The sequence below is a fragment of the Panthera tigris genome, chromosome A3 (genome assembly GCF_018350195.1).
Source record: "Panthera tigris isolate Pti1 chromosome A3, P.tigris_Pti1_mat1.1, whole genome shotgun sequence".
NCBI classification, from domain to species: Eukaryota; Metazoa; Chordata; class Mammalia; order Carnivora; family Felidae; genus Panthera; species Panthera tigris.
In genome coordinates, this window is record NC_056662.1 from 57,908,609 (window position 1) to 57,935,217 (window position 26,609).

The following is a 26,609-nucleotide window of genomic DNA, read 5'->3' on the forward strand; positions in this document are numbered from 1 at the left end:
TGCATCAAAGTTTCAAAACCAGAAAACATTCGTCCTGTAACTCTCATTCATGGACACAGAGCAAAGGAACATCAAAGGTTGTCCTTCAGTGTTGGTTATGAAAGGCTCACAATGAATATCAGCTTCTACTAAAATGCATCAATAGCTGTGCAGACTATAAACATGGAAGTGGGCTGGAATGAACATGGCTGGCTTTGTTGGTAAACCTTTGGTCAAGAGTCTCAGTGGGCCAGCCCGAGAGAGCTTTCCTACTGATGTCTGAGGCCTATATGCTCATGACTCTCAACCTTCTGAGGATCTTAACATAATAACAGCATGTGAATCTAACATCTACTAAAGAAGGTAGACAAGTTTCGCTGCTGCAGAAATTAGCTAACCCAGCAGTGTCTTTGAGAACCCAGGTTATCCACTTGGGCTGGCTGGGTGCCTTCCTTTTCCAGGACAGCTCACCTCCTTCTTACCATATTGCTTTCTCTTTACCAAAGTGGACTCTCAGTGGTCCCTGTGAAAAAACACACACTAGCTTGTGACACACTGACTCTTCCAGAGACTTGTTTTTAGTTCATTTAGACTTTGGTTACAGAAAAAATTGCCATCCTAAATGAAATGTAAATGAAGGGAACTCTTTGTTTCAAGTACCCACTGAGGTGGAAAACATTTGGTGTATCTCAGAAGGATGTCCATTAAGCTATTATGATCATTCCAGGGCCTCAAACAACCTGGGCATCTTTGAAATAATGTCTGAGATCAATGGAAGTAAAATAGCTAAATATACTTATTACACGATCAGTAGAAAAATGCTTGCCTGCGTACATAAAAACATGTTAGTTGTCTCTGATAGGTGAAATACATTTGACACCTAGGGCATTCATACTAAAACCTACATCTCTGCTTGAGAAATCCTACACTGGAATTATATACACAAAAGGTGTCAGTAAGTTTAATATTTACTGACAATTCGTTATATACTCACATTACATTAAATAATTTCATATATACCAACTCATTTAATTCTCATAACAGTGACACTTGCTTCATAAGGTTGGTATCTAAAATTTACAGATGAAGAAAGTCCTTAAAGGGGAGTAACTTTGCCAGGGGTGTGTATCAGGTAAGTAGCAAAGGCAGGACTCAAACCCACATCTGCCTCACTCTAACCACTGTTTTCTCCTGCAGACCACGCCAAGAGTTTTAGTTGTTAATATAATGAATGCATTTGCCCACTTGGTGAACTCTTTCACAGCAGTACAGGATGGGATACTTAGTTTTCCACTTTTAGACTCTGCTTCTTACAATAACCATAAAAGACAGGACTCTCATGTTTCCATAATGAAACCTGAGTGTGATTATAAAGAGAAGGTAAGGTTCTTCCACCTCAGCCCCTATGACTAGTTTTCTTAAGGGAACTGCTTAATTTCAAGGGCTTCATAAAATATCTAAATAAAAAGGAATTAAAATTCATCTCTGTAAATTCTAGGTGGTGTTTTTTAAACCTGAAATCCTCTAAGAAACTTAAATATAAAAGTAGGGTAAATTTACCTATAAATAAAAAATACAGCAACAGTTTATTTTATTAGTGAGAGAAGCACAAGAATTAGATTCTAGTTTAACTCCACAGTCTTTATTTTTTAAATGTGGTGGGTAAATGAAATCCAACAAAATCATCTAAATGTGTAATTAAGGGGTAGTGACACTGGGACAGCTGGCCAAAGGGAAGAGGCCCACTGCTAACCCACACGCACTTTCCAAATGCAATCTACACAGGCCCTCTGCCCTTGGCATAAGTGCAGCACCACTACTGAACGCGATCATTTAGAATCTGCTAAAACAGTAGTTCAGAAACGTTAACATAATAAACTGGCTTTCAATCAGCTGTAAATAACATTAAACATTAGAACTTCCCCTCGTAAATATTGCAACAAATTCTCAGAGTTAATACCAAAGTCCACAAGATGATTCTAAAAGCCAGCGATTGGCATCATTGATATTGATTCATAAGCTTAGACACAGGATTCCTATAAAAACAATAGTTAGAGAGGATTTCTCTTCACTTGCATTTTCTTTTTAACACCTGGAGGGTGAATTCAGGGAAATACAGAAAACTATTTTTGTGTAAGTCTACTTTCTTTAGATACTTGTCATAATCAAAACCATGATGTAGCTTAATCAATCAAAGCCAGCCAGTTATACAGAGCCCTTGGCTGTCATGAAAAGAACATCTGTACAGTTACAGTTAATGCAAAGAAATACTCAGGGCTAGGAAAATGAAAATGGAAACACAAGACCTTGTACCGGGCATCACAGACTCGCCCTTCTCCTTACCCTCAGGATTTCTCTGGAGATGTAAGCTATCCAGTCTTCCTTGAGTGTGTTCCCTTTGGTGTTCTTCACAAGGTCTGTAATGGACCCAGCCCCGCAGAACTCCATAACAAGCTACGGGACAGACAAGACACACTGTGACTAGCACATCCTAGCAGTCAGTGAGAGCATCACAGCTATTAGTACACACTGGAGGGAAGTCAGGAAAGCAGTCTAACCCCCCTCTGCCTTCCCTAAAGATCTGGGTACATGATCATCTTGGAAGCATCCAAATTACTGAGAGCTCATTTCGCCATTCAATTTATTCACTGTGTATGTTTGATCCAGGAGATTTAAGAGTTTCTGATATTTAACAGCACATCCCCCAGTGCAGAGATTCTGAAGTGTTCTTCCTCTCTCATATGGGCATGGGAAGACCATTTTGTCCTTAATCAGTGACTAATTATCAGAAATCTGATGGAAATACTCTAACATCTTCTCTCATTTGCCAGAGTCAAAGATATTCTATCTTCCATACATTATGATTCTCAACCTTTTATATTAACAGAAATGCTATTTTAAAGCAGTACATAATTTTAAAAATACATTTTTTTACAACACCTAAATGTTTATACAATATGAACACAAGTATATTTTTTAAATACCTAGAAAATGAACCGAGCTATTCTAAAATTTTAACTTTGATTGGACTTGGGCAATGAAAATAAAGATTAATTGCTTCTCTTTTGCCTTAATTTTGCAAATTTTCTATGATGAGTTTTAAAAAATTAGAAAAAGTATTTATTTTCCTGCTTTTTAAGTCCAGTGCCTTTGGCATAACATGATAACCACAGATCTGACAGCATGTCAGTGTCACTATCTTCAAGACAGACGTGGCTCAGTAAGAGATAAGGCTGAATGTTTACCAATTCTAGGAATATCCCTGGAATTTAATACTTTCAATTAATTGTCATCATTAATATTATTAATAAATACTGTTATACTGTTTTCTTGTGACTTGTCCCCTTCCAGATGGCAAAGAAGATGCATTTAGTTGAGCTTCCGTATTAATCTCCATAAATAAAGTTTTTATTGTTGGTTTTATTTCCGAGCTCCTAATTTCCTTGCGTTCTGGTTACATTACTTTTAAAAAGTGCCATTTTATTCCTAAAACATGAAGTTAACTTTTTTCCACGCAAAGTGAAGCCAACATAAAAATAAACATTCAGCCAAGACTGTTTAACCTTTAACCAAGAAAGCCAAGGAAGATACCAGGCAATACCCTCTTTGTCTTTGCTTTTCTCTCCCCTCCCTCTGGAAGGTCCTTACTGTCCTTTTTAGTACAACTAAAGAGGAAACCTCACAAAACCTTCGGGAAATATTTGCCTACCCAGAGCTGGTCATCATGTCCTGGAGGGCTCTTCTTAATGAAAGCACCGTAATATGTTGCAATATTTCTATGATGAGAATATTTCTTCAGCATGTTTATCTCCAGTTTGATTTCTTCCTCTTCATCCTTGAGAAAAAAATAAAAATAAAATGTGTGGCTTTTGAATGATGTGCATTTTACCTTCCCCACCCACAGGCAATAACACGAGTTCCCAGCCCCTCCCACAAGGGAGAGACATACATTCACTTTATCCTAGTGACAAGAATTGGGGACTTCAACAAGACTCACCCTTTGAAATGTGATTACAAGCTATGCAAGAAATAAGTAAGTACAAAAGTTACAGATGTATATAAGATGTAGCATGGAGCAGTTATTCCATTAACTATGACCTTTGAACCTCAATTTGCTCATTTGTAAAAATGCGAGGAAAAAAGAGAACTGACTGATACTATTTCAACTAATTACAAGGAAAAGTTGTTTCTTTTCTAGAAAAGATTTGTGCATGTAAATCATCTGGCACACCTAAGGCAGAGAAGCTTCACCTGTAACAACCTTGCAGAAAGCATTACCTTCTGGTGTGGCCACAGGCAGGTTACCGAATATAGACCAGCACTGCAGGCCCTGGACGGATGGCATGCTTAATGAGATCCACTACCCCGAAAAGAGATCCAGGTGAGTCCGGCGAGCCACAGTAATAAAACATCATTCAGCGACAGCAGGTTGTTTTAGACTTGGCTCACCCCCCAGACTCTTGCTTTATTAAAATGAGATGAACAGAGGAAGAAATGTAGAGTTTGTGTGAGAAGATCAGAAGGAGAATGAAAGAAACAGATGGTGACACAGGTCTAGAAAATAAAAATAAGTTGTCCTTGTGAATGGTGAGGGCTGCCAGTCTCCGCCTTTCTCTCTCATACACCCCTGGGGCAGTACCTGCAACAGCATGGGCATTCTGTCCCTTGGTGCATACACATGACACAGAGAGAGTCTGCCAAACTACCTGCTGGGTTATGTTAAGTAAAATTTATGGATAGCATGAGAATGAGAGGAAAGCAGAATTAAAGTGATGAAGAGGAGAGAAGGTGGGGGAAAAGAGAAAAACAACCCTGGCTAGAAAAACAGCATCTGGGGGAGGATAATGATCTTAGAGAAACACTGGATAATCAGATCTCTAGAATTCCCTTTATTACATATATTTACTGACATGCTCAATCCACTTACAACTGATGTGCTTCCTTCTCCAGGGAAGACTCAGCGTTTCTAAGTAGTCAAGGTGTGTAAGAGAAAGATAGTGCATGTGAAAGAACATGCATGCACACAGGCTGAAGAAACCTACTGTGACAGCCTCGCATCTCCAAAACCCATTTAAAAGGGCTCACAGATCTAAAGTTTGGTTTGAAAATACTGTTAAGATAAAAGCTACAACATTATTAATTAGATATTAGTGATGACACCAAATGAAAAAACAAAATTTCTTAAAATACAACTTTCAACTGTACACTACTGCTTTAGAAACCAAACATGTAACAAAACAAACTCAGTACAGTGATTCTTTTTTTATTTTTTAAAAAAATTTTTCTTAACATCTATTTATTATTGAGAGACAGAGAGACACAGAGTGTGAGCAGGGGAGAGGTAGAGAGGGGGGAGACACAGAATCTGAAATTGGTTCCAGGCTCTGAGCTGTCAGCACAGAGCCCGACGTGGGGCTCGAACTCATGAACTGGGAGGTCATGACCTGAGCCGAAGTCGGTCACTCAACCTACTGAGTCAAATCAGGTGTCCCTCAGTACAGTGATTTTTCAGATGGTGGCCTCCAGCTTGGTCCCCAGACATAAGTATATTAGAATATTACAGTATATTAATAGGCATAGTTGTCATGTGATTTTAGCAGATGGTGACTGCAAACACGGAGCAGAGTCACATGGCCAAGTACAGTCCATACAATAATCTGTGTACTAATTCTCATTCAAACCCTGTATCTATGAAAACACACCAAATATATCACTTCAATCTGTGATTTAAACATGGCCATGTTGAGAGTAGCAATGAAAACTGAGATACTGAATAACCAGGATAACTATCTTAATCCTAAACAAAAGCAGTGTTAAGCCTGGCTAGTATACACAAGAACACACTCCTACTTGGGACTTTTCTTCAAAGAAACTTTATACTAAAACATAAAAGGGTGACAATTTTTATTAATGTAAGGAAGGAAGCATGTCCAAAACACAGCTAGAAGGCCCAATTCATTAAAAGCTTTATCTTCTTGCTCTTTCCACATGCTCACATACACACGCGGAGTGTGTGTATGTGAGCACATACACACACAAGTGCCACAACTTGCTGGCACACAACGCATGAAGCCTCTCTCTCCAGCGTCACCACAACTTACAACTCACTCCCAACAGTATCCGGGAGCAGCCCAGAACAACCCTAATGGGACCTGTCAAGACCAATAGGTTCCTAACAAAAAGTGGCACATGACCCTATGGCCAATAATGTGCTCCTGACTGGAAAGGCATGCAGTGACTGTCACTCCTAGAACAAGTCCTATGGTTAAACATGTTGTGCCCTGAAAAGCTAAATATCCCACTTTCCTTACACTGGACCACAATTAGATGATTAGAAAGTCAGCTAAAGGTTTGATTTTTTTTTTTCCTTTTATCCAAAATCATCAATGTACAAAGATCTGGGATATAAAGACTACACAAAAACAAAAAGAACAATGGTGAACTAAAATAGGAGAAAATCAAAATATTGATTTTAATTTTGTATTTGTAGCCAATCATGACATGCAGTGTGTGCATCTCGTTGGGTTGCACAGACTTTGCTTTTATTGATTCATCCCTACCTACCTCCCTTCCACTCCCCATATTGGCTAAATTATTCTAAGAGTCATTATTCTGTGTGATACTCTGCCAGTAAGTTTCACTTCTTGACAGAAAGCAAATGTTACCTACAATTCTCCCATGAGAAGCTTCCTGTGCAATAATTAAGGATCACAACATATTTTGATTAGTTTCAATATATTTTTTCTTTAGCAACATAAACCAGTGTCTTCTAGGATCTGACTTGTTCACCACTCTTTTTTTTTTTTTTTAAGGTTAATTTATTTATTTTGAGAGAGACAGAGAGACGGGGGGGCGGGGAGAATCCCAAGCAGACTCCACCCTCAGTACGAAGACCAAAGCAGGCTCAATTTCACAACATTTGAGATCACTACCTGAGCTGAAATCAAGAGCTGGATGCTTAACCGAATGAGCCACCCAGGTGCCCCTTTTCACCATTCTTTATAAGAAGAATTAAGAGCTTCCAGAAGCACTTGATGTTTTCAGAGCTCATGGAATTGAAATTCTTATGCATTCTATATATTTAAAAATTCTCATAGGCTTAAATTCAGTGCTGTCCACTGATGTGAAAGACACTTAATATGCATAATGGTAAATACTGTTGGCAGATTGTCATAGCACAATATATTTACTTAAATCCAAGATGCCACTAGATAGAGACACTGAAGTACTTCATGTAATGAAAGTATGATTCACCATCAACCATAAGACATACATTTTTGAAATTGGGCCACATATTAGAAACAATGAAATATGATATAAGAACTTAAATACAATCAAGTTTGGCAACAGCTTTTCTAATATAACTGAAACATCCAAGTATTATCCATAAATACAGTAATCAGATCAATGCCACTTGCCAGAGTATTTCCAAGGTTTAAGTAGTCAAATCCTGGAAGCATATGAAACTGAACTACCAAAAATTTTGAGAGGAAACCATACTGGCCTCTCAAACTAGTATTTTAGGAAATCGTTTATATATACTTTGGACCTTCCTTCTCTTGCTTCTATGATTTCAAAATAGATGACCATCATGCATCTTATAAAATAAAAGGGCATTTTACCACCAGTAACTGTCATATACTAATTAAGAATGCCCACCTTGGAGAAAAAGCATCAGAAATGTAGAATCTGCCAATGGCTTTGAGCCAACTACAACTGGAATCCTGAATATGACTAATGTGTATAATAATACATGTTGTCTTTGGAGTAATAATGAACCAACTTTTGAATTCAAATTTCCCTTTGGTCATTAGTTAAATACAAGTTTGGTGGTCTCATTCCAACATTTAAATATGTACACACTCCCACCACCACACGCCCCATTTAGCCTGAGAAAAATACAGTAGAAAACAGTCGGGGCAGGCTAAAACTGAAAGTTAACAACCACCCTGTATATGAAAGAAAGTGGAATGGACAAAACGACATGACCTAAGATTATATATCCCATCTGTCTAGACCAAGTCCAAATGACCTTGCCCTTCATTCTCCTCTTTAGGAGCCCACAATCATACACAGATGAAAGAAAAAAAAAAGGTAACTACAGAGAAGAGAGGGTACGTTTTGGTGAGAAAAGGAAGGCTCCCTCCTGGTTTTCTCCATGATGAGGCAGCTGCTAGGCTCCACTCAGCGATTTAATGCAGCTGATGCCAATTAGCATTTTGGACTCCAACCAGGGGAGCCAACTCTCATAGAAAAGGTCTTTGTCTCTGGCTGGAATAGGACTAGGCAAGGAGTTTTCTGTTGCCTTCCTTGGCTGCTTAGAGGCTGGAGGAGGGGAAAACATCTGAATAGTGGTAATTTTCAAAAGCAGCTATGGGTTCATAAATAAGTCATAGGGCAAGCCCTGCCCACTCCACCATCTGAGCACAGAGGAGTGCATATGAGTAGTGAGTTTTTAAAAAATGACTCCTTAAAATATTTTTTAAACTGTTACCCAAATTTTCTTTCCTTCCACTGATGACAGTAACGATGTGAGGAGAGACAGGCAGACTTCAGATAAGCTAACTGGGAGGATCCAGGAGGACTGGGAAATGTTCTGAGTAATCATCTTTCTTCCCAGCATAATTCTTCATAGAATTAGATCTACCCATTAACAGCTGAACAAAAAAGGAAGGGCAATTCATTATTCACTGTATCTTTGCTAGTGGAGAGAGGGCTGATAAAATGAGATATGCAAATATCTGTTAGATTTCACCATCAAAATATACAAATGAATATACACTTAGAATGCAAATATCCATTTTTAAAGACTAGTTTAATCTTTTGTTTTAATTAACTACTACCGAACCTTCCATTATGTGACTGTAAACTGGTACAAAAATGAGAAGATATTACCTTTTTACCTGGCAAATCCCAGTTACACCTGAGAGTATTATCCAGTACCATACCAGTTGAATTAATCAAAATTATTATTTTTTTTTTTACTCAGACACATGAAAAGTTATTTGACTTAAATTCACTGACAATTCAACCAAAGGTAAACAGACCAATGTATGAAAAATTCTGCAACAAAATTAGGTTATAAGGTGTGCCTGGGTGGCTCAGTCGGTTAGGCGTCCAACTTCAGCTAAGGTCATGATCTTGCGGTTCATGGATTCGAGCCCCTCATCAGGCTCTGTTCGAATTCTGTGTCTCCCTCTTTCTCTGCCCTTCCCCTACTCGTGCTCCATCTCTCTCTCTCTCAAAAATAAATTTTAAAAATTATTAAAAAAAAAAAAAGGTTATAGGATCTGGCTCTGTAGGACCAGTGAAGGAATGGCATGTTCTTTAAAATTAATCAGCCCACATCTTCCAAGATCCATCAGTCCCAGAAAAAAACCCACAGAAAAATTATAAAATTAACATAACTAAAATGGAAATCAGACACTTGAGACATCTTATTCAAGAAGAAATGCTGTTTTGGACCCATTTCAGACAAAAAGACACACTCTCTAGTTTTATTGCTGAACTTCTTCTGAGACTCCAAAGTCAAAGGGAATGGCCCTGAAGCCCTTAACCTGCTCTGTCTTTTCTGTCTATAGGCACCATACAGAAATTTTACTAGACACAACAAAGTCCTCACAGAGCCCTTTAGCTCCTCTGTCTTGTACAAAGTCTGCCAGGCCACATTATTTGCTGTATTTTGATGAGATTTTATCACTCAACTGATATCTAGAAGTATGTGGTAAAGAAGAGAATTAAACAGTAGCACCATTCACCTGGATGGACCTGGTGGGGTGAGTGATGGGGGAAAACTGGAGGCTGTGACAAGATGATGTAGGATGGTGAATAAACTTCACTCCGTTTTCCTCCCCATGAACAACCTTGGGAGACGGATGCTTCCATGATTGATGCCAAGAACCACAAGGAAGCCAAAATACATCTCTGTGATAACCTCCAACCAAAAAGCACAACATGGCAAATGAACAGGATGATCCTTGCTTAAGGAATAAAGTCATATAAAACAGATCATTATTCCTCTCGGATCTAAATGAAACTATTATAGCTTTCTAACATTTCCTGACATCGACAACCAGAAGTCCTAATAGTTGCCTTCAAGCCCCAATCTACAGGACATAACACCATGGATACAAGTGCCTTAGCACTTGATTTCAGAATCCATCCATTTTCTTCCTTCATAAGGGAGTTATTTACACACACACAGATATACACACAATTGGAATACCTGCTGTTGGGGACCCTAAAGTATGTCAACCTTCATAAAGCAGGACCTGAAACCTAGACACTGACTGAAATGGAAAACCAATCTGCTAGGTAAGTGTGTGGCCAAAATAAAATCCCCCAACCACTTGATGGTAATTGAAGGAAACCAGAATATGTCACCCCAAAATATGCTTTTAGACAGAATGGTTATTCTGAACCAAAGGCACTTAAAAAAAAAAAAAACAGCAGGTATAAGAAGGGCATGCTGACCTCCCCCATTTCTTCCTGAAAGCCAGAGATAAAACTCCCATGCGAAAGATGTCCTTCCTATACCAAATGGAAAAAAAAAAAAAACATTCTCATCACCAGAGACAGGGAGTTGAGGCCAAGAGAATTCTGTACAAGCAAACCTTGTTAACGTATCTCTTATCTTCCTTTAGCCTCCCCATATATTTTATTTACTTTTCCACTACAGTCTCTCTCTGTGTTCAACAAGTATGAAAGTATTTGGGTTTTGCAATTTCTCTGAGTCTTCATTTTTCTTGCAAAGGCTCCCACATATATATGAAATACATATTAATAGACTTCTGTTTCTTTCTCGCTAATCTATCTTATGTTACTGGGGCCCTGGTCAAGAACCTAGAAGGGCAGAAAGAAAGATTTCTTCCCCCATACATAATTAAACTTGCAGTTTTACTGAGACCAAGAAGAGATAAGTAATCCCAAATACTCAGAAACAAAATACGTTTTTCACAGCAACTTTTGCCATTCTCAACACAAGTATATTGCGATAACTACATACGTTTTAATGAGTATATACCAAGGAAAAAAGAAATGTTATCAAAGATTAACTCTGGATTATAGATATTTTCTTCTTTAAACTGACTTAATTTTCTATAATTGACATGTACTATTTTCCTAATTAGTAAAAGCAAAGTTAAGAGTTTAGGTTAGAGGAGACAGCTCCCTAAGAATCCAAAGTGAGTTTGTTTCTGGCAATTCACATGGCCTAGTCCCTCTGTCTCTCTGGAATAAGGGTCCTTACCCCTTCCATGCTGTTCTAGAATCACCGCCAATCTCCCTGCTTGGGCTGCTTCCACCAATTGTCAGCTGTGAGAAGAAATCGATGGGAGCCTGAAGTACCAGAACCTTGCTGATTAATTTGCCTTCCATGATGGTACCAATCCAGACCCATAACTTCTTGAGATTGAGAATTTCCAAGCTTAAGTTTTTCCTAGAGCAAAGGAGAAGGCGAATGGAGTCCATCAACCATCATACTATCTTCACCTTTCTGACCTGCCAAAGGATCGCTTAAAAGAGAATCTTACCTGGGTCCATTCATACCCTTCTCTAACTAAGCCAGTGGCAAACTCCATGAAGCTTATCACAGTGCAAGCCAGAAAAGAATAGAATACTGTGCACACTGAATAGAGTCTTGCTTAAAACCCTAAAATCAGGCCCAAGTAATGAATGCCAACAAGGGGCACAGCTCTGAAGAAGGTACGGGTTTGCAAAGTGGTACATGTTTGTGCATTTCCTACTGGATCCATCTGTGTACTCACAAGCACAAAGGCTCCTGCTTCATATCTGACATGGTGAGTCACATAAACGCTGAGCTCTGAAAAATGTCTGCAGTTAAAAGGAATGATGGGGATTTCTGCTCCTGGCCAAAATGGATTATCAAGGACCAGATTTACTCTCCCACTGAACAACTACAATTAGACAAAACATATGAAGAAGTTTTAAGGCACTGGACATCAGAGATTGAAGGACAGTGACCCTGGGGAGATGGGAAACATCAGGAAAGCTTTGTAATTGTCCCAGCTTACTACCTTGAGAGAGATTCCAGGCTTTGGCATAGGAAGAAGAAATCCAATCAGAGCTCAGACAATTCTCTGAGTTGAGAGGCTGGGGAGTTGATAGGACAAAGACCAGAGAGGAGAGAGAGCTTGCTGCACAGAGAACGCAAACAGGCTCTGGAGACCTGAGAGTTCCCCTTCAGTGTTCAGCAGAGCACTGCTCAACACATCCTTGTCGTTAGAAAGAGAACCTCCCAAAGCACCAGGGGGAACAGAACACAGTGCTCACAAGAACAGAGAATAATACCTGTTGCCACTGGCCAGACTGGGAGAGCTCACCATTCACCGGAATTTGGGTACAACATTCAAGAGGCTCCTGCCTCAATGGCAGGGCAAAATCAGGCCCAAACTAAATGCTGATCTGATCCCAACAAAAAAATCTAAAAAGGATCAAACTGCTTTCAAGTAAATAACTGTATCACAGAACGAAACTCAATAATATGGGAATATAAAATATCCAATACCCAATAAGGTAAAAATCACATGTTTGACATCCAACTAAAAATTACCAGCCATGCAAAGAAACAGCACAAATGCCCATGGTGAGTGGAGGGGTCAACTGAAATGACTCCAGAACTGACACCAATGATAGAATTAGCAGACAAAACCAGTAAACTACCTACTACCTACACCTCACTGTAGGGAGTAACAGTGATGCCTTTTGGGCATCTGTCTGTGAAGGAATCTGAGACAGCTTGTTTTTTATGGTCTATTAAATTAGAATCTAGTGCATTTAGAAAGCAACAACTTGGATTTACAGATGTCTCAATTCCTAAACCAGGGTGGCAGAATAAAAGCCCCTACACATCATACAGACATCTATCTGTTCCCATTTCCCCCCCACTGGAAGAATATAATCATGAGACCTTGAAAATTTAATCACACATGGGAAAAAACTTGAATAAAATGAATGTGCAAAATCACTCTACTTTGGTAAGATTAAAACAATTTTTGTTTGATCTCAATTTCTATAAGCAAGCTATTAGTTTATGCCTTAATCAAAAGCACAGAAATTGCCAGACGGAAGTAAGTATTCTATAGAACATTCTTGGAGAAGTGCTCACTGCTAGAGTAGGGAGGGTGTATGGTCGGTATTTAAACAGCTCAGTAAGTTTCTAATTTGGTCTTGAGGATATCAATGGCCAAGTAAAGATTTTTGGTATGTCTCATGGTTTCATCTTACTCTTCTCCTCACTTTTTCTGTCTCCCCTCCTGGCCCCTTCATAAACTATCCTAATTCCAGCTTCCGTACCCTGACATATTTCATGGTACACCACTGTAGGTGAGTGAAAAAAGAACAAAGAAGAAATCAAACAATGATCATGTAGAGAAAAGTAAAAATCTACCCTTGGTAAACTGTCTTTCAAAGGTCATGTTGTTAAAATCAGTGGTGCCTTCAAAATAACTCTTGGAGCTTGCTGAATAACAGAAAATAGCTAGATTATGCCAATTATGGCAACAAGGAAATAAGCTTCAGTTCAAAGGTGTGTATGTTACCATTTTGTTATTTTCAAACAATTCCCTTCATTATGAATAATGTGCACATCTGCAAAGGGACTTCCCTCTTTGTTCTGAAAGGGTAGTTTCCATTCAAATACAATTGAGAGACCCTCTGACATGTATTTCTCACACCTCTGGAAGATCCTCCTGGAAACCACATAGGAAGAACCATTCCCTTAGCTCTAAGTATTCAAAGATGCTTACCATAGAAGTGATTCAAGAAGACAATGACTAAGTTCCACATATCTTTGGGCAAAACAGAAAACAGAATCAAGATATTCTAACTGCTGAGGGACATCACCCATTTAAGAGCTTTTAGGTGACAATTCAGGTACGATCATTCATTTGGGAATAGCATACCACATCCACTCACATTCTGGGTAAGGTGGGACTTACCATGTACATGGAGACCATTCCAACACATCTCAAAACTTCTTAAATCTATGTGATCATTTCTCACTACTGTGGAGCAGAGAAAAGCTACAGAATGGCACCAGAAATAATGACTTCAGTAATTAAAACTCACCTCCTCATTTTTCAGTTCCAACTAGGAAAACCATTTAAAGTGTCTCTCCCTCCCAACTTTTTAGAAAACACACCAAATTATGTGAAGAGAGAAAGTGAGAATATGGAATCAGAAGCTTCAAAGTCCCAACAGGAAAGGGGGACATTTAAAGAAAATCTTGCCTCAGTCCATTTCCATTCATACCCTTCTCTAAGCCAGTGGCAAAGTCCATGAAGTGGAAGACCTGATTCCACAGTGCCACCATCTGCACTGTGCTAGATATACAAACTGACCTCACATCACTTAATAAAACCCTACAGGGAAGTTTTACTCTGAACCAAACACCAGTATATTCCAAAAGAGCCCACTATAATAGCCACGGAAATTCATCAAAAAGTGTCACTAAGTCTCCCAGCTGGAGAAAGCCCATTCTCTTCAAAAGCCTCACTCTAGTTCTGCCCCAAAGCCCTGCCAAATGCAAGTCTCGAGCTCCAGAAGAATCCAGAAAAAGCAATGAAAACATTAAGTACCATAAGAAACACATGCTCTAGAGACAGATAATTGCTTTCCATAGCACTCACCGCCCCACAGTGATTAGTTTAAAACCTACCTTCTCTATGAGAACACAAGCTCCAAAGACAGGGACTCTATCTTGTTCATCTCTGTACCCTGACAGTGCCTGTCACACTGAATATGTGGGTAAGACAGTTGATCTTAAAAGAAAGAGAGAGAGAGAGACAGAGAGAGAGAGAGAGCGCGCACGAGCGCAATCCCAGAGCCTCAGTGTCTTTATGTGTAAGTGGAGGAAACCCTAATCCATTCTTGGCCAGTGAGTCACAAGCCAGGATGAGTGAATGAAAACATCAGTAACATGCAAAGACTATCATGGTGCCTAGCACATAGTAGATACTCAAATATTATGTTTGGGAAATAAACTATAATTATCTTTTGCTTTATAAATAGAGAACATTTAATACAATTCTAAACAAAAAGCATTCCTAAACTAAGTAGGAAGTAGTAGGAGGTAAAAGAAGTAGCCCAGGTGAACTCAAACTACACGGATCTCTGGCATCACCTGCCCTCTGGCTGCAGGTAGGTGGACAATCAATAGCACACACTTCGCCTGGCTTACTGACTCACTGCTGTGATGGGCTAAAAGGGTCTAGGCAAGGGTGCCAGCCATCACCTAAACCAAGAACCAGCCACCAAAACAGTGAACACCACTGTAGCCTATTTTCTTTCTGATTGCTATCGTTAAATTAGGTCTAGTGCTAAAGAATGATTAGCACCATGTTTCCTGAACTACAGATGCTGTTACCTCTGTTCATATAAGAATACAGTGTTAAACTGCAGGTGCTCCTCTTGGAAAAACATGGAAAGATACAAAAAATCCAGATTCTGAAAAGACTAAAGGGAATGGATAACCAATTATCTTCAATATATGATATTAACCAGAAATCAGGTGATTTGTTCTGAGATTGAGTTTTAATCAATGTATCCCAAGTCTTAAGGAATGTTACAACTACCACTGGCACTTCAATCTGCCTCAACTTCAAGTATTTTCATTCTAAGACATGTTCTGAACACAATACATATTATTGCTGATATGGAGTGTTTGTATTCTATCAAAAATCTTTCTTTAAATGTGATCTTAAAAGATCACAGGATTATTTAAAATGCAAATTTTACATGCATATAGGAATAAAAAGTGTTTTCCAGGAAAAAAATCTTTAAGTATAGGGTGGAAGGCAATAATACAGGATTAAAGTAATCCAATTTAAACAGCCCAACCAAAATAAACTCTCAATATCAATTCTGAAGACATAAGTTCATATCCTACCTTAACCTTGCTCCTCTCACCTCATGTATCCCTCCACCACCCCAACCAGCAGCAAGCCAGCTGTACAGCAATTATTTAAAGCAAAGAAAAAAGTGCAGATTTTGTTTTTTAGAATACCAGAAAGATAAGTGAATAGCAAACTTTTTGTTATAATCACCTTATACAGAACTTTAAAGCAATCTACTATGTATGTATCTCACAAAACTGTGTTAAGTCATTTTGGTCTAAAGATAGCTCATTAACTTGAGATCATGTTCCTTAATCCATTTCCCTCCTTCTATAACACACACCCACAAACACAGTGAAAAATTAAGATACAGGCTGGAGTCACTGGAAAAGAGATCTGAGAGGAAGGCCTGAGGACACTCCAGATGCTCTCTGACAAAAGTCAAACAGTGCCACTCCCTAAAGAACATGGCAGTCCTCCCTTTCTTAGGATCATCTGCTCCCTGTATTCTGAATGCCACAGAAGCAAAACACATGGTGTTTGTGTGGAGCCTCCCAAGTCAGGCTGGCCAAGTCAGAGTAACCATTTAAAACTAGAACTCTCACTTAGGGCAAGAAAAAGGACCACCAATTACCCCATGCCTACCCCTGAGATAAGGTGGGTATGCGTGTGTGTGTGTGTGTGTGTGTGTGTGTGTGTGTGTGTGTACGTGCGTGCTGGATTTCTGCACAAAGGAACAAAAGAAAGTAAATCATCACCATCAGATCACACGAAGTACCCAAAATGGCATCCCCTCTGAGATGAAATACTGATTTACAGAGATCAAAATACAAACCAGTTAGTTACATGTCCAAATAAATTTCTCCAGTGAAGACCCTGAAAGGCTGTTTGCTCACCAAACCAAACTCATAAGAACAAAGAACGATATTACCATGTTGGAACCTGCCCAATTTATCCACCCCTAACCAGCAATATAAAGTGCTAAATTTACCATCTACCAATAACCCAAAAAAATGGAAGGCCAGGAAGTTGCTATGTCACTTTGACAGCCTTTTAGCAAGAACCACATCCCTATCTATGCACATCCATTGGTACCAATGTATTCAATCAGCATGTTGAAGGTTCACTTCAAAACAGACATTGTGCAGGCACGGAAAGGGAGAGAGCAGGGTAAGACACAGAAATTGTAGGCTAGTGACAGGAGTCAGGAAAGGGCAACCAGTTGCCCTGGAGGTGAGAAGAGATCTCCCGGGTGCATGTGGGCAGATATTACAGAGCTAAGGGTGTTGGGAAGCCAGTTTAAAAGAAATCCAGACAAGAGGAATCACTAATATACAGAATGAAGTAACAACACTCACCAGCAAAACTATTTTCCCATTCTCTGAGCCTAGATTAAGTTACTGATAAAACAAAATCTGTAAGAGAAATCAAGAAAATTCTCTTTTCCTGTCAGGTTTAGTATAAATTGGCAACTTCATATCTGAATTCATCAACAGTGCTCGTTCACTGTGCACGGATGTTTACACACTGGTGCATATTCAATAGTTAGTCTTTCTACTGAATACTTAAGTCTTGAGCTAAAAACTGACACAAAAAGAGCATTGTAGCCTCTGTTTGCAGAATTAATTAGGTTGGTCTGTTTATCTAGCCAAGCACAGATACAGAGTGGGGGACAAACTGACTTTAAAATTAAAGGTTCTCTAAGAAAAAGAAATGTTTCTTGACTTAAGAGTCCAAAGTAAACAAGGGGTTAATTTTAGGCTTGCTATACAGAGCTCAGTTGCCCTCAGTGGTTAATTTTAACTAAAGATAATGATATGCTTAATTCCTTGGGAGAAAAAAAATCATAAAATCTTAGAGATATAATAAGTAAATTCTGGAGAGCTTCATGTTTTCAAAACGGTATTCTGACCTCTTCAGATATTATAAAAACAAGTGCCAATCTTGACAAAAGACTTCCCCAGAAGGGCCAATGCAAGAGCTAATGAGGTTAACTGATTACACACTAATTATGTAAATGAACTATAGTATGTATAAATGTAATAACATTTTAGATAAATATAAACAATACACACATTTAATACCTATATAAAGGAAAAACCTCACAGCGGTTGTAATCTTCCTTAAATAGCCTCACTAAAAATGTATAGGAGCTGCTAAGAAATGCATCTCAGACACAGCAATTCTTGTGGGATTTGAATCAAACTAATTCACTCTGTTAGGCCAAAGCCTTCACTGCTGTTTTTGCTACCTGTTATACCAAAACAAAAATTTCTTAAACTTAGAATGAAGAAAAGCAGCACGTATGCATCGGCACTGGACTAAGTGATTTATAGGTACATACTCAATAATACTTTCAATTCAATATCTTCAAGTCTGCAAAGAACACCATCTTGGGCTCTTGAGTCCCTTGTGACTTCTATATCGAGTAAGGATGCTTGGCATTATTCCACTATGCACCAAATAATTTCCATAAGGTTGCAGGAGAAGAGAACTACATTCTTAGACCAGATGTTTCTGGTGCTGGTGCTGCCAAGCACACATGGAAACCCCACAGCTGTGTCCATCGATCACAGACATGAGGTCACAGTCCAGCTTAGAGACGGGCTGGCAGCCGGCTATCTTGCCTTCCATACAAATGAAGCAACAGATGCTGAAGATAATATGTAAACAAATACTGAGAATGAACTACCTCAATTAAGCAACTGATGGAAAATTTGAACCAAGTATCAGTAGAAATACACAGAATCTATCAAAGATATTTAAAACAGTACGTTAGTTTCAAACAGTCATCAGGCTTCTCCTAGGTTATATACTGCTTCCTTTCCCTAATTCCAGTTTTCCTTATTTTCAGATGAGCTAAAATAATAATGTCAAATACCCTGTCATTTAAGAAGCAGAAAATGTATTGAGATTAAGTAACCATGTTGTACAGTAGCAATTAGTGCCCGCCTTTCAAGATCTTATAGGCCAAATAGAAAAACAACTAAAAGTAAAAAGTGTTTCCAGTCACACAGTATTATGAAATTACTTAAACTAGCCTGCCCTGTAATATTTTACAAGCTAAAGACTACACTGTCCAAACAAAGTATATGGACAGAAGTAACCACTACATGAATATAAAGAGTATATACACAACATTAACAAGCTTAAAGGTACAAGTGTATTGTGAGGTAGTGACTTAAAAAAATCTATACGAAGTTAATGTTTGAGACTACATAAGACTAAAGCATTGATCTAAATTATTTAGGAAAAAGCTTAAAATAAATCTGAACTTATTTTTAAACTAAATGCAGCCATATAAATAAACACACATGTTCAATGGGGAGTTCCTTAAGTGATTAGCAGCAATAAGAAATAGCTTTAATCTGCAAAAGATTGGAAACACACCAGTCAACTACACTTATCTTGGGGGGGGGGGGTGGGTAGCGGTAGAGAGAAGAGGGCAGAGTAAGGAAAAAAGGTTTTCCATCTTTCAACTTTCTAAATAAGTACATGACTTTTAATGTTAGAAAAAAAGGCTGTTTTATCATGTAAAAGATAATTTTATATGTACAGGCACATATGTATCTAGAATATATGAAAACAGAAAAATATACACTAACATGTTAACAGTAATTAAGCCAAGGTGACAGAATTATGAAATGCTTTTTCATCTTTTATTTCTCTGTATTTTCTCCCTAGATTATCTATATTTCATAAATAAAAAAACAAAAATACTCCAGAAGTCACTTTAACTTTTTGTTCCTACTGTTTTATTGAGCTATAATTAACACACCACAAATACATGTAACTTATAATAAATGTTATTATAAAATTATAACATAATAAATATAAACATATACCACTGTCAGTGAGCTAAACCTTTCTTAGAGGAAGAGGAGGATAAATTTTCACTTTCTTTCCATCGAGAAGATAAGAATTAGCAGTAAAACAAAAAGGCCCCAAAAACCTTGAACTTCTAAGCTAACATGACAAGAGTAGTTGAGAAAACATTCACCATCTGTGATGACCTCAGCTTTACCTGAAGCAACATCAGCTATAAGTTTTGCTGTATCCAAACCACAGCGGCGGCCACAGCCACGGTCTCCATGGGTTAAGAGGAAGATGCAGAGTCCCTGTGTCTGTCTGCAGAAGCCAGCAACCTCCCTCCATGAGCTAGCTCCCAGGCCACAACCCCTACACACACTGCACCAACACCATACAGCACTCATCTCGAATTCTCTCCAACTCTATTAGCAAAGTGAGGAGAAATGGGCAGCTACTCCCCATCCTCCTCATGCAGAAAATGAAAACACACAGAGGAAAAGAACTAGAACCTATAATCACTAGTAAGGCAAGGGGCTTATCTTGAAAGTAACAATTCACTTTCCTGGACTTCACTATGAAGATGCATCTTTGACCACAAATGTTACCACTTTCCTGACCCTTTTGTCTCTGGACTAAAGGATCATGACAGTCACCCTACACACACACACACACACACACACACACACACACACACACACACACACCCTATGAACCACGGTACCATTAGAAGGCACTTATACAAATATAGCAAGACACACTGTTAGTCTACTTACTCAAGCTATCATAAAGAAGTGCCATGTTAGGCTAAAGAAGGTGGAAGGGAAAACATAAGAAAAGGCCGCTGGAACTGTGTGAGCAATAGCACTCCAATGTACTAAGTCACACAGAGGAACCAGGTCCAGTATGACCACGGTTCTCACAAAGACCCAGAGAGGCTGCTGCTTCACACTGCCATTCCAAATTTTAATCTCCTTTGTCTTAACAACCTTCTTCTTCCTTTCCCCTTTTGAACAAAAACATCTTCTTTCTAAACAACTTAAGGAAGAACAAATAACCAGGGAATCTTCTTTAGTTCTAGCCTCAGAAAGGAAAAAAATCCAGCATCTTCAATAAGTGAACAAAAGTGAGAGGAGACTCGATGTAGCCCAAGAGCATTAAAAGTGAAACAGCGACAAACAAGTGTTCATCCACTCTTTTCTCAAACGCACACCTCCTCTCATTTGGGGGCTCATGGGAAGGTGATTCACCATCAGGAAATACCACATAATGACACATTCCCTCATTCTAACAGTTACTACTGTTACTGCTGCTCTCTTAGTTATGACAGAATGTCACACCAAAGACTTTGTGGATTTTAAACCATCCTTGTCCTGTAGAAATGAGAATGAATAGAGCCTGAGAGATTTCTCACCTGAAGATATGTGAGGAACCAAGGTAGGGAGGGTGCTGGGCAGGATAGGGTGGGACAAGAACACAGGCTTGCTTGGAATTTTATGTTGGGTTTCACCTCCCTATCTTTATTTCACCCCAAACCTCCACCACCTTAGAGGAGGCAAGGAGGACATGTTCCAAACAGCAAGGTCAGCAGAAAAGCTAACAAGCCTCACAAACAGGATGAAGACTCAAGAGCAATATGACATCACTTCAAAGACTCAAGCCAAATAAGAATCCCCAAGGGTGCCATAGAGAAAACTCTGCTGAAGACTTGTGACAGTGGAAAAAATTCTGACTCTAGTGAAGACAGGAGTTCTGAAAGTTCCTAAGTCATAACTTTCTTTGCAGTCATCAAAAGTTAGCACATTATCCACTCTTTCTCATGACTCTTGCAACTAGTTAAACAAATAATATTAAATCAGTAGAGGTCAAATATTTAATCATGTCCAAACATGAGAAATAAAGAAGTGACAGTTTTCCCCATAATACGGACCTCAGCATCTATCTATTAAAGGAGAAGGTCCTACACTGGGTAAATTTCCTTCTATTTCTGCACCAAGTCAATTCAACACCTACTATGTGCAAGATGGTACTAGGCTGCATGGCCAGCTCTACAACCCAAATGGAGAGATGTGATGTATTCATTTAAAAACTAGTGGGACACACTGGAATAATAAAAGAAATGAAAATAAATAAAACTATCTCCCTATGCAGCAAAATAAATGGATCTCACAAACATAAAGCGAAAGATGCCAGACAACTGTACTGTATGGTTCCGTTTATACCAAGTACAAACACAAGCAAAAATAATCTTTCGTGTTAGAAATCAGGATAGTGGTTATACTTCTGGGGAGGAATTAAGGGGCACAAGGGGCACTCCTGGGGAGCTGGCAATGTTCGGTTTCTTGATCCAGTTGCTGGCTCATGAGTGGAAGTGTTCACTTTTTGGAAATTCACTGAACTTATAACGTATGCCTTTTTCTGTATTCACGTTATACTTCACATACAGACAAATGCAAGTAGACACAGTTACCCTTGAGAAGTGGCTTCTTCCAAACCTTTCCAAACCTGAAAATACATTGCTACAGCACAGGTATATATATTAAGGACAAAGGGAAAAAAAGGTATCTGAGAATGTCTAGATATAAAAGAAACAAGATAAAGGAAAACTGGCATGGGGTTCCCAGGCCAGGAGAAAAGCCTACTGGACTTCAGAGCCTCCAGACACCGTGACAACCATCAGATCACAGATCACAGTAGCACTCTGGGTTAAGAGGCAGGTTTCCGCCTAGTCAGGGCTTGTACTCTGCATCAGAGTGGGAGACCAATTAGCAGCAGTGAGTACTAGGGAGAGGAGCCAGCACATCAATTTCCTTCACCTCACCATGGTTTTTGAATAGAAGCTGAATGATTATGATGATCCTAAAGATCACTGAAAACCTCTAACATACACCGAACAAACATAATGCCCAAGGTTCAAAGGGACAAATTTGAATCTGTAAAAATGAACAATTAAAACAAACACAAGCTTTGAGGCAGGATTATAGTTATAATATAATTTAGGCTTCGTCATGGCACATCAGCATATAGAGTTAAAAATCCAGGGGATTGAGTCCCATCTGTGGCACAGCTGAGATGGCATAGGGAATAATAGGAAGAAAGGCTGCTCTTTCAGGGTCTGCTCTTTTGTCAAAGGAGTTTTCCCACCTTGGAGTAGAGAGAGCCTAGCTTCCTCCACTGTTTCAGGGCCATGTATGTATGGATTAGTAATGCACCCACAATATTGCAGATGTGGATGCTAAAAACTTAGCCGATCAAATAGCTGTCTCTCTAATCTTGCTTTAGATAATTCCCACTGAAGTCAACACTCTTTTCTATAGTTAGTACAAAAGTCAGAATAATTAGAAGATAGGGAATTCTGTCACTAGAGATTTCTCACTCTCTTTCTTCAGGGTATAAAGCTGAGGGGAGGGGGAGCAGTGAGGTTTCTCCAATTGAACAATTAAAGCTTTTATTCTAAAAGCTCTTTCATTGTCATAGCAACTTAAGACACTGTATGTTCTTACCATAGATTTCACCGGACATTAACAGAGTAAGAAAACAAGAAATTCCACTAAGTTTTATTATATGGGCAATTTAGTTTAGGCTATGAATTTATACATAGGACGTACAAACAGAATTTAAACTGGACAGCATCTATTGGCATTAAATTTAGAAAAATGTAGGTGGGGGTGTTAAGGAGTTCTTTCTTAAAAAGTTACCATTTTAATGTTTATTTACTTTATTTTTATTATTTTTCAAAGTTTTTTATATATTTATTTTGAGACAGAGACAGCATAAGTTGGGAAGAGGCAGAGACAGAGAGACAGAGAATCCTCAAACACACACACACACACACACACACACACACACACACACACACTCATACAAAATCATTAACCAACTATACAGAACTTCTTTGAGCTTTGGGTTCTTAACACAGAAAAAGAAAGAAGGGGCACTCTAGTAGATTTCTAATATGTGTCCCAGCACTGGCACTATTTGTTCATTCAATGAACATTCGTGAAATGCCTTCTATATGCCAGGCACTGAATTGGTGCTTGGGATTATGTATCACTGAAAAAAAACAAAGATCCCTGTCATCATGGAGTTTATGTTCCTGGGGGAGAGGGGTGAGTGGAGTAATGATAGAGGCAGTTGATATACACTAAGTATAATACATAGGCCAGTTATACAATGTGGTATGGAACTGGAAAACTAAGAATAAGATAAAGGCATTAAGAGTAGGAAGGTAAGGGAGCGGGCCATATAGTCTTGAAAGAATGGCATTCTAGGGGAGGAAACAATAGCAAGTGAGAGGTGTTGAGGTCTTTAGGCAGGAGCTCCCTGGCAGGTGGAGGAAGAGTGAGCAGTTTTGTATAGTTGGAGGAGGGCAAATGGGAAGTAGGAGAGGAGGTCTGAGACAGAACAGGGCAGGGAGCCAATCAAGCAAAGTACTATAGGCCACTTTGAGAGCCTGGGCTTTTACTCTGAGCTAAGTAAGGAATCAATGAAAGACTCCAATCAGACATTTCTAAAGGATCGCCGAGCTGCCATGCTGAGAAAAGAAGGGTGGACGGGGTGGTGATAGTAGTAGCAGACAGGTCCACGTGTGTGATTGTTTCTTATGATGGTTATAATTTGTTATGAGTTTCAAATACACCAAAGTTTAGAAAACGGGATAACAAACTCTCCTGTACCTATCTATAATCTACATTCAACAGTTATTAACTTGTGGCTCACTCCCTCCCACTGTCCACCAATGGCCATGATTATTTTGACAGAAACTGGGTATCATTTGAAGGAAGGATGCACTAACAGATCTCCTAACAAATGAGGTGAGTATATATGACAGGAAGAGTAGTCACCAAGGACTCCAAGGCTTTTTTGGCCCAAGCAAACAGAAGGCTGGGAATGCCAAATGAAAAAGGGCAAGGCTACAGGTAAGACAGGTTTATGGGGGAAGAGTAGGAGCTCACATGACATATGTTAAGTGTGGGCTATTAGACACCCAATTAGAGACGCTGAGAAATGAATGCAGAGTTCAGAAGAGTCTGGTCCCAAGTCCTGAGAACACTATCCCCAGAATGGCCTCCTTGCGAGGTTGGCCCTTGGATTTCAGGAGGGTTTCCCCCACTCCTAGAACTGATAAGAGTGGCTCACTGTTCCTAGATGGTTTGAATAAAGAATACAGTTTATTGCTGAACACCTGTTTTCCTGCTTGTAGTCTGAAATTTTTGGTACATGCCAGACAGATGTGCTTATGTGACCAGTTCCGAATAAAAAATGTGGGTACTGAGTCTGTAACGAGCTTCCCTGGCAGGCAACAACACTTCACATGACAACTCACTGCTGGGGGAATGAAGCATGTCCTATAGGATTCTAGCAGGACAGGACTCCTGGAAGTTTGTACCTGGCTCCCTTTGGACTTCATCCCATGCACCTTTTTCCTTTGCTATTTTTGCTTTGTGTCCTTCCATTGTACTATAAATAGCAACTGAGGGTAAAACTACATGCTGAGTCCTGTGTACTCCTAGTGAATCATCAAACCTGATGATGGTCTTGAGAACCTCCAACACACCTTTTTTAATAAATTTGCTGGGAATGGAAACAGGAAGGGAGATGTCAAGATTTTTCACTTATAGCCGCCCCTCCCCCCGCCCCCGCCAAAAAAAAAATGGTGGAGAGGGAAGATGAGATTTTTCAAAGAATAGGGTCCATATTTTATGTTTTTAATGTTTGTTTATTCTGAGAGACAGCATGAGTGGGGAAGAGCAGAGAGAGGGAGAAAGAGAAAATCCCAAGCAGGCTCCACGCTGTCAGCACAGAACCTAACACAGGGCTCGATCTCACAAACTACATGTAAGATCATGACCTGAGCAGAAATCAAGAGTAGGACACTTAACCAACTGAGCCACCCAGGTGCTCCCAGGGCCTATATTTTAAAACTGGCAATTTAGGTTATGCAGAATTTGCTGGGTGACTTTTTTATTCAACTATTTACTTAGAAAAATGCTTTTGATTCATTAAGCAATGGAATTAAACTAAGAAATTATGGAAGCTGCCTGGAGAGTGCTCATTAACAATCACAAAGAGCATCCCGTTCACAGCAAGTTTTGTTTAACCAATAGATCAAGAATAGCTCCTTCTAGAGCATAATTAATTTTCTATTTCACCCCAGATCTGAGAATAGTAGGTATTAAAAAGACCAGGTGTTTAGGAATGGTTTAAATGAATGAATTAGTGCAACTTCATGAACAGCATTTAAGAAAAATTAAACAAAAAACCCTGCAAACTATGGTTGATATTTGCCATTTCCAGTCCCAAATAAACCAAAACTGCATCTGGCCAAAGTGATTAGAACTTTGTCATATTTTTGGTAAGAATGAATGACATTTTTCTCTGTTCCTTTTTAAAACTATCCCACAAAGCAAGAGAGAAGACATAGGATTTTAAAGTACAGTAATATAATAAAAATATACTAGTACACACCTATTAAGAGCTGCCTCTAATTTACAAGAGGGAATCTTTATATATTTTATGTCAATGTCCATAACACTTTCTGAAATTCTCCATTAAAATTGCCAGGACAGGGGCGCCTGGGTGGCTCAGTTGGTTATGCGTCCAACTCAGGGCTTAGGCTGACTTTGGTTCAGGTCATGATCTTGTGGTTCATGGTGGGTTCAAGCTCCCTATCAGGCTCTGTGCTGACGGCTCAGAGCCTGGAGCCTACTTTGGATTCTGTGTCTCCCTCTCTTCCTGCCCATCCTCCACTCGTGCTCTGTCTCTGTCTCTCTCTCAAAGATGAATAAACATTAAAAAAATCTTTAAAACTGCCAGGACATTCTTTAGAAACAGCAAAGTAAGCTAAGCATCATCCATGTGAAGGGCTCTGTCATAAGCCTAGAAGGGCTATGAGAATCCTAAGAGTTAGCTTCCTGTAAAGAGTTTCTAATCTAGTAAAGAGTAACAGAAGCAAGAAATGAATGCATG

General features: G+C 39.1%; 1 protein-coding gene across 45 annotated transcripts in view; it reads right to left on the reverse strand.

The window, feature by feature from the left end:
* The window catches only part of MAP4K4 (mitogen-activated protein kinase kinase kinase kinase 4), a 188,219-nt gene that overhangs the window by 70,629 nt on the left and 90,981 nt on the right, over nt 1-26,609 (reverse strand). For 43 of the 45 annotated variants that reach the window (XM_042981104.1, XM_042981105.1, XM_042981125.1 and 40 more), the window contains exons 4-5: nt 3,689-3,814; nt 2,323-2,433 (exon numbers count right to left, since the gene is read on the reverse strand). In XM_042981104.1, coding sequence (XP_042837038.1) covers nt 2,323-2,433; nt 3,689-3,814 — 237 coding nt within the window. Of the gene's footprint in view, nt 1-2,322; nt 2,434-3,688; nt 3,815-11,227; nt 11,252-19,857; nt 20,494-26,609 lie in introns of those variants that run through there. The other 2 variants (XM_042981108.1, XM_042981109.1) reach the window with 2 other exon arrangements.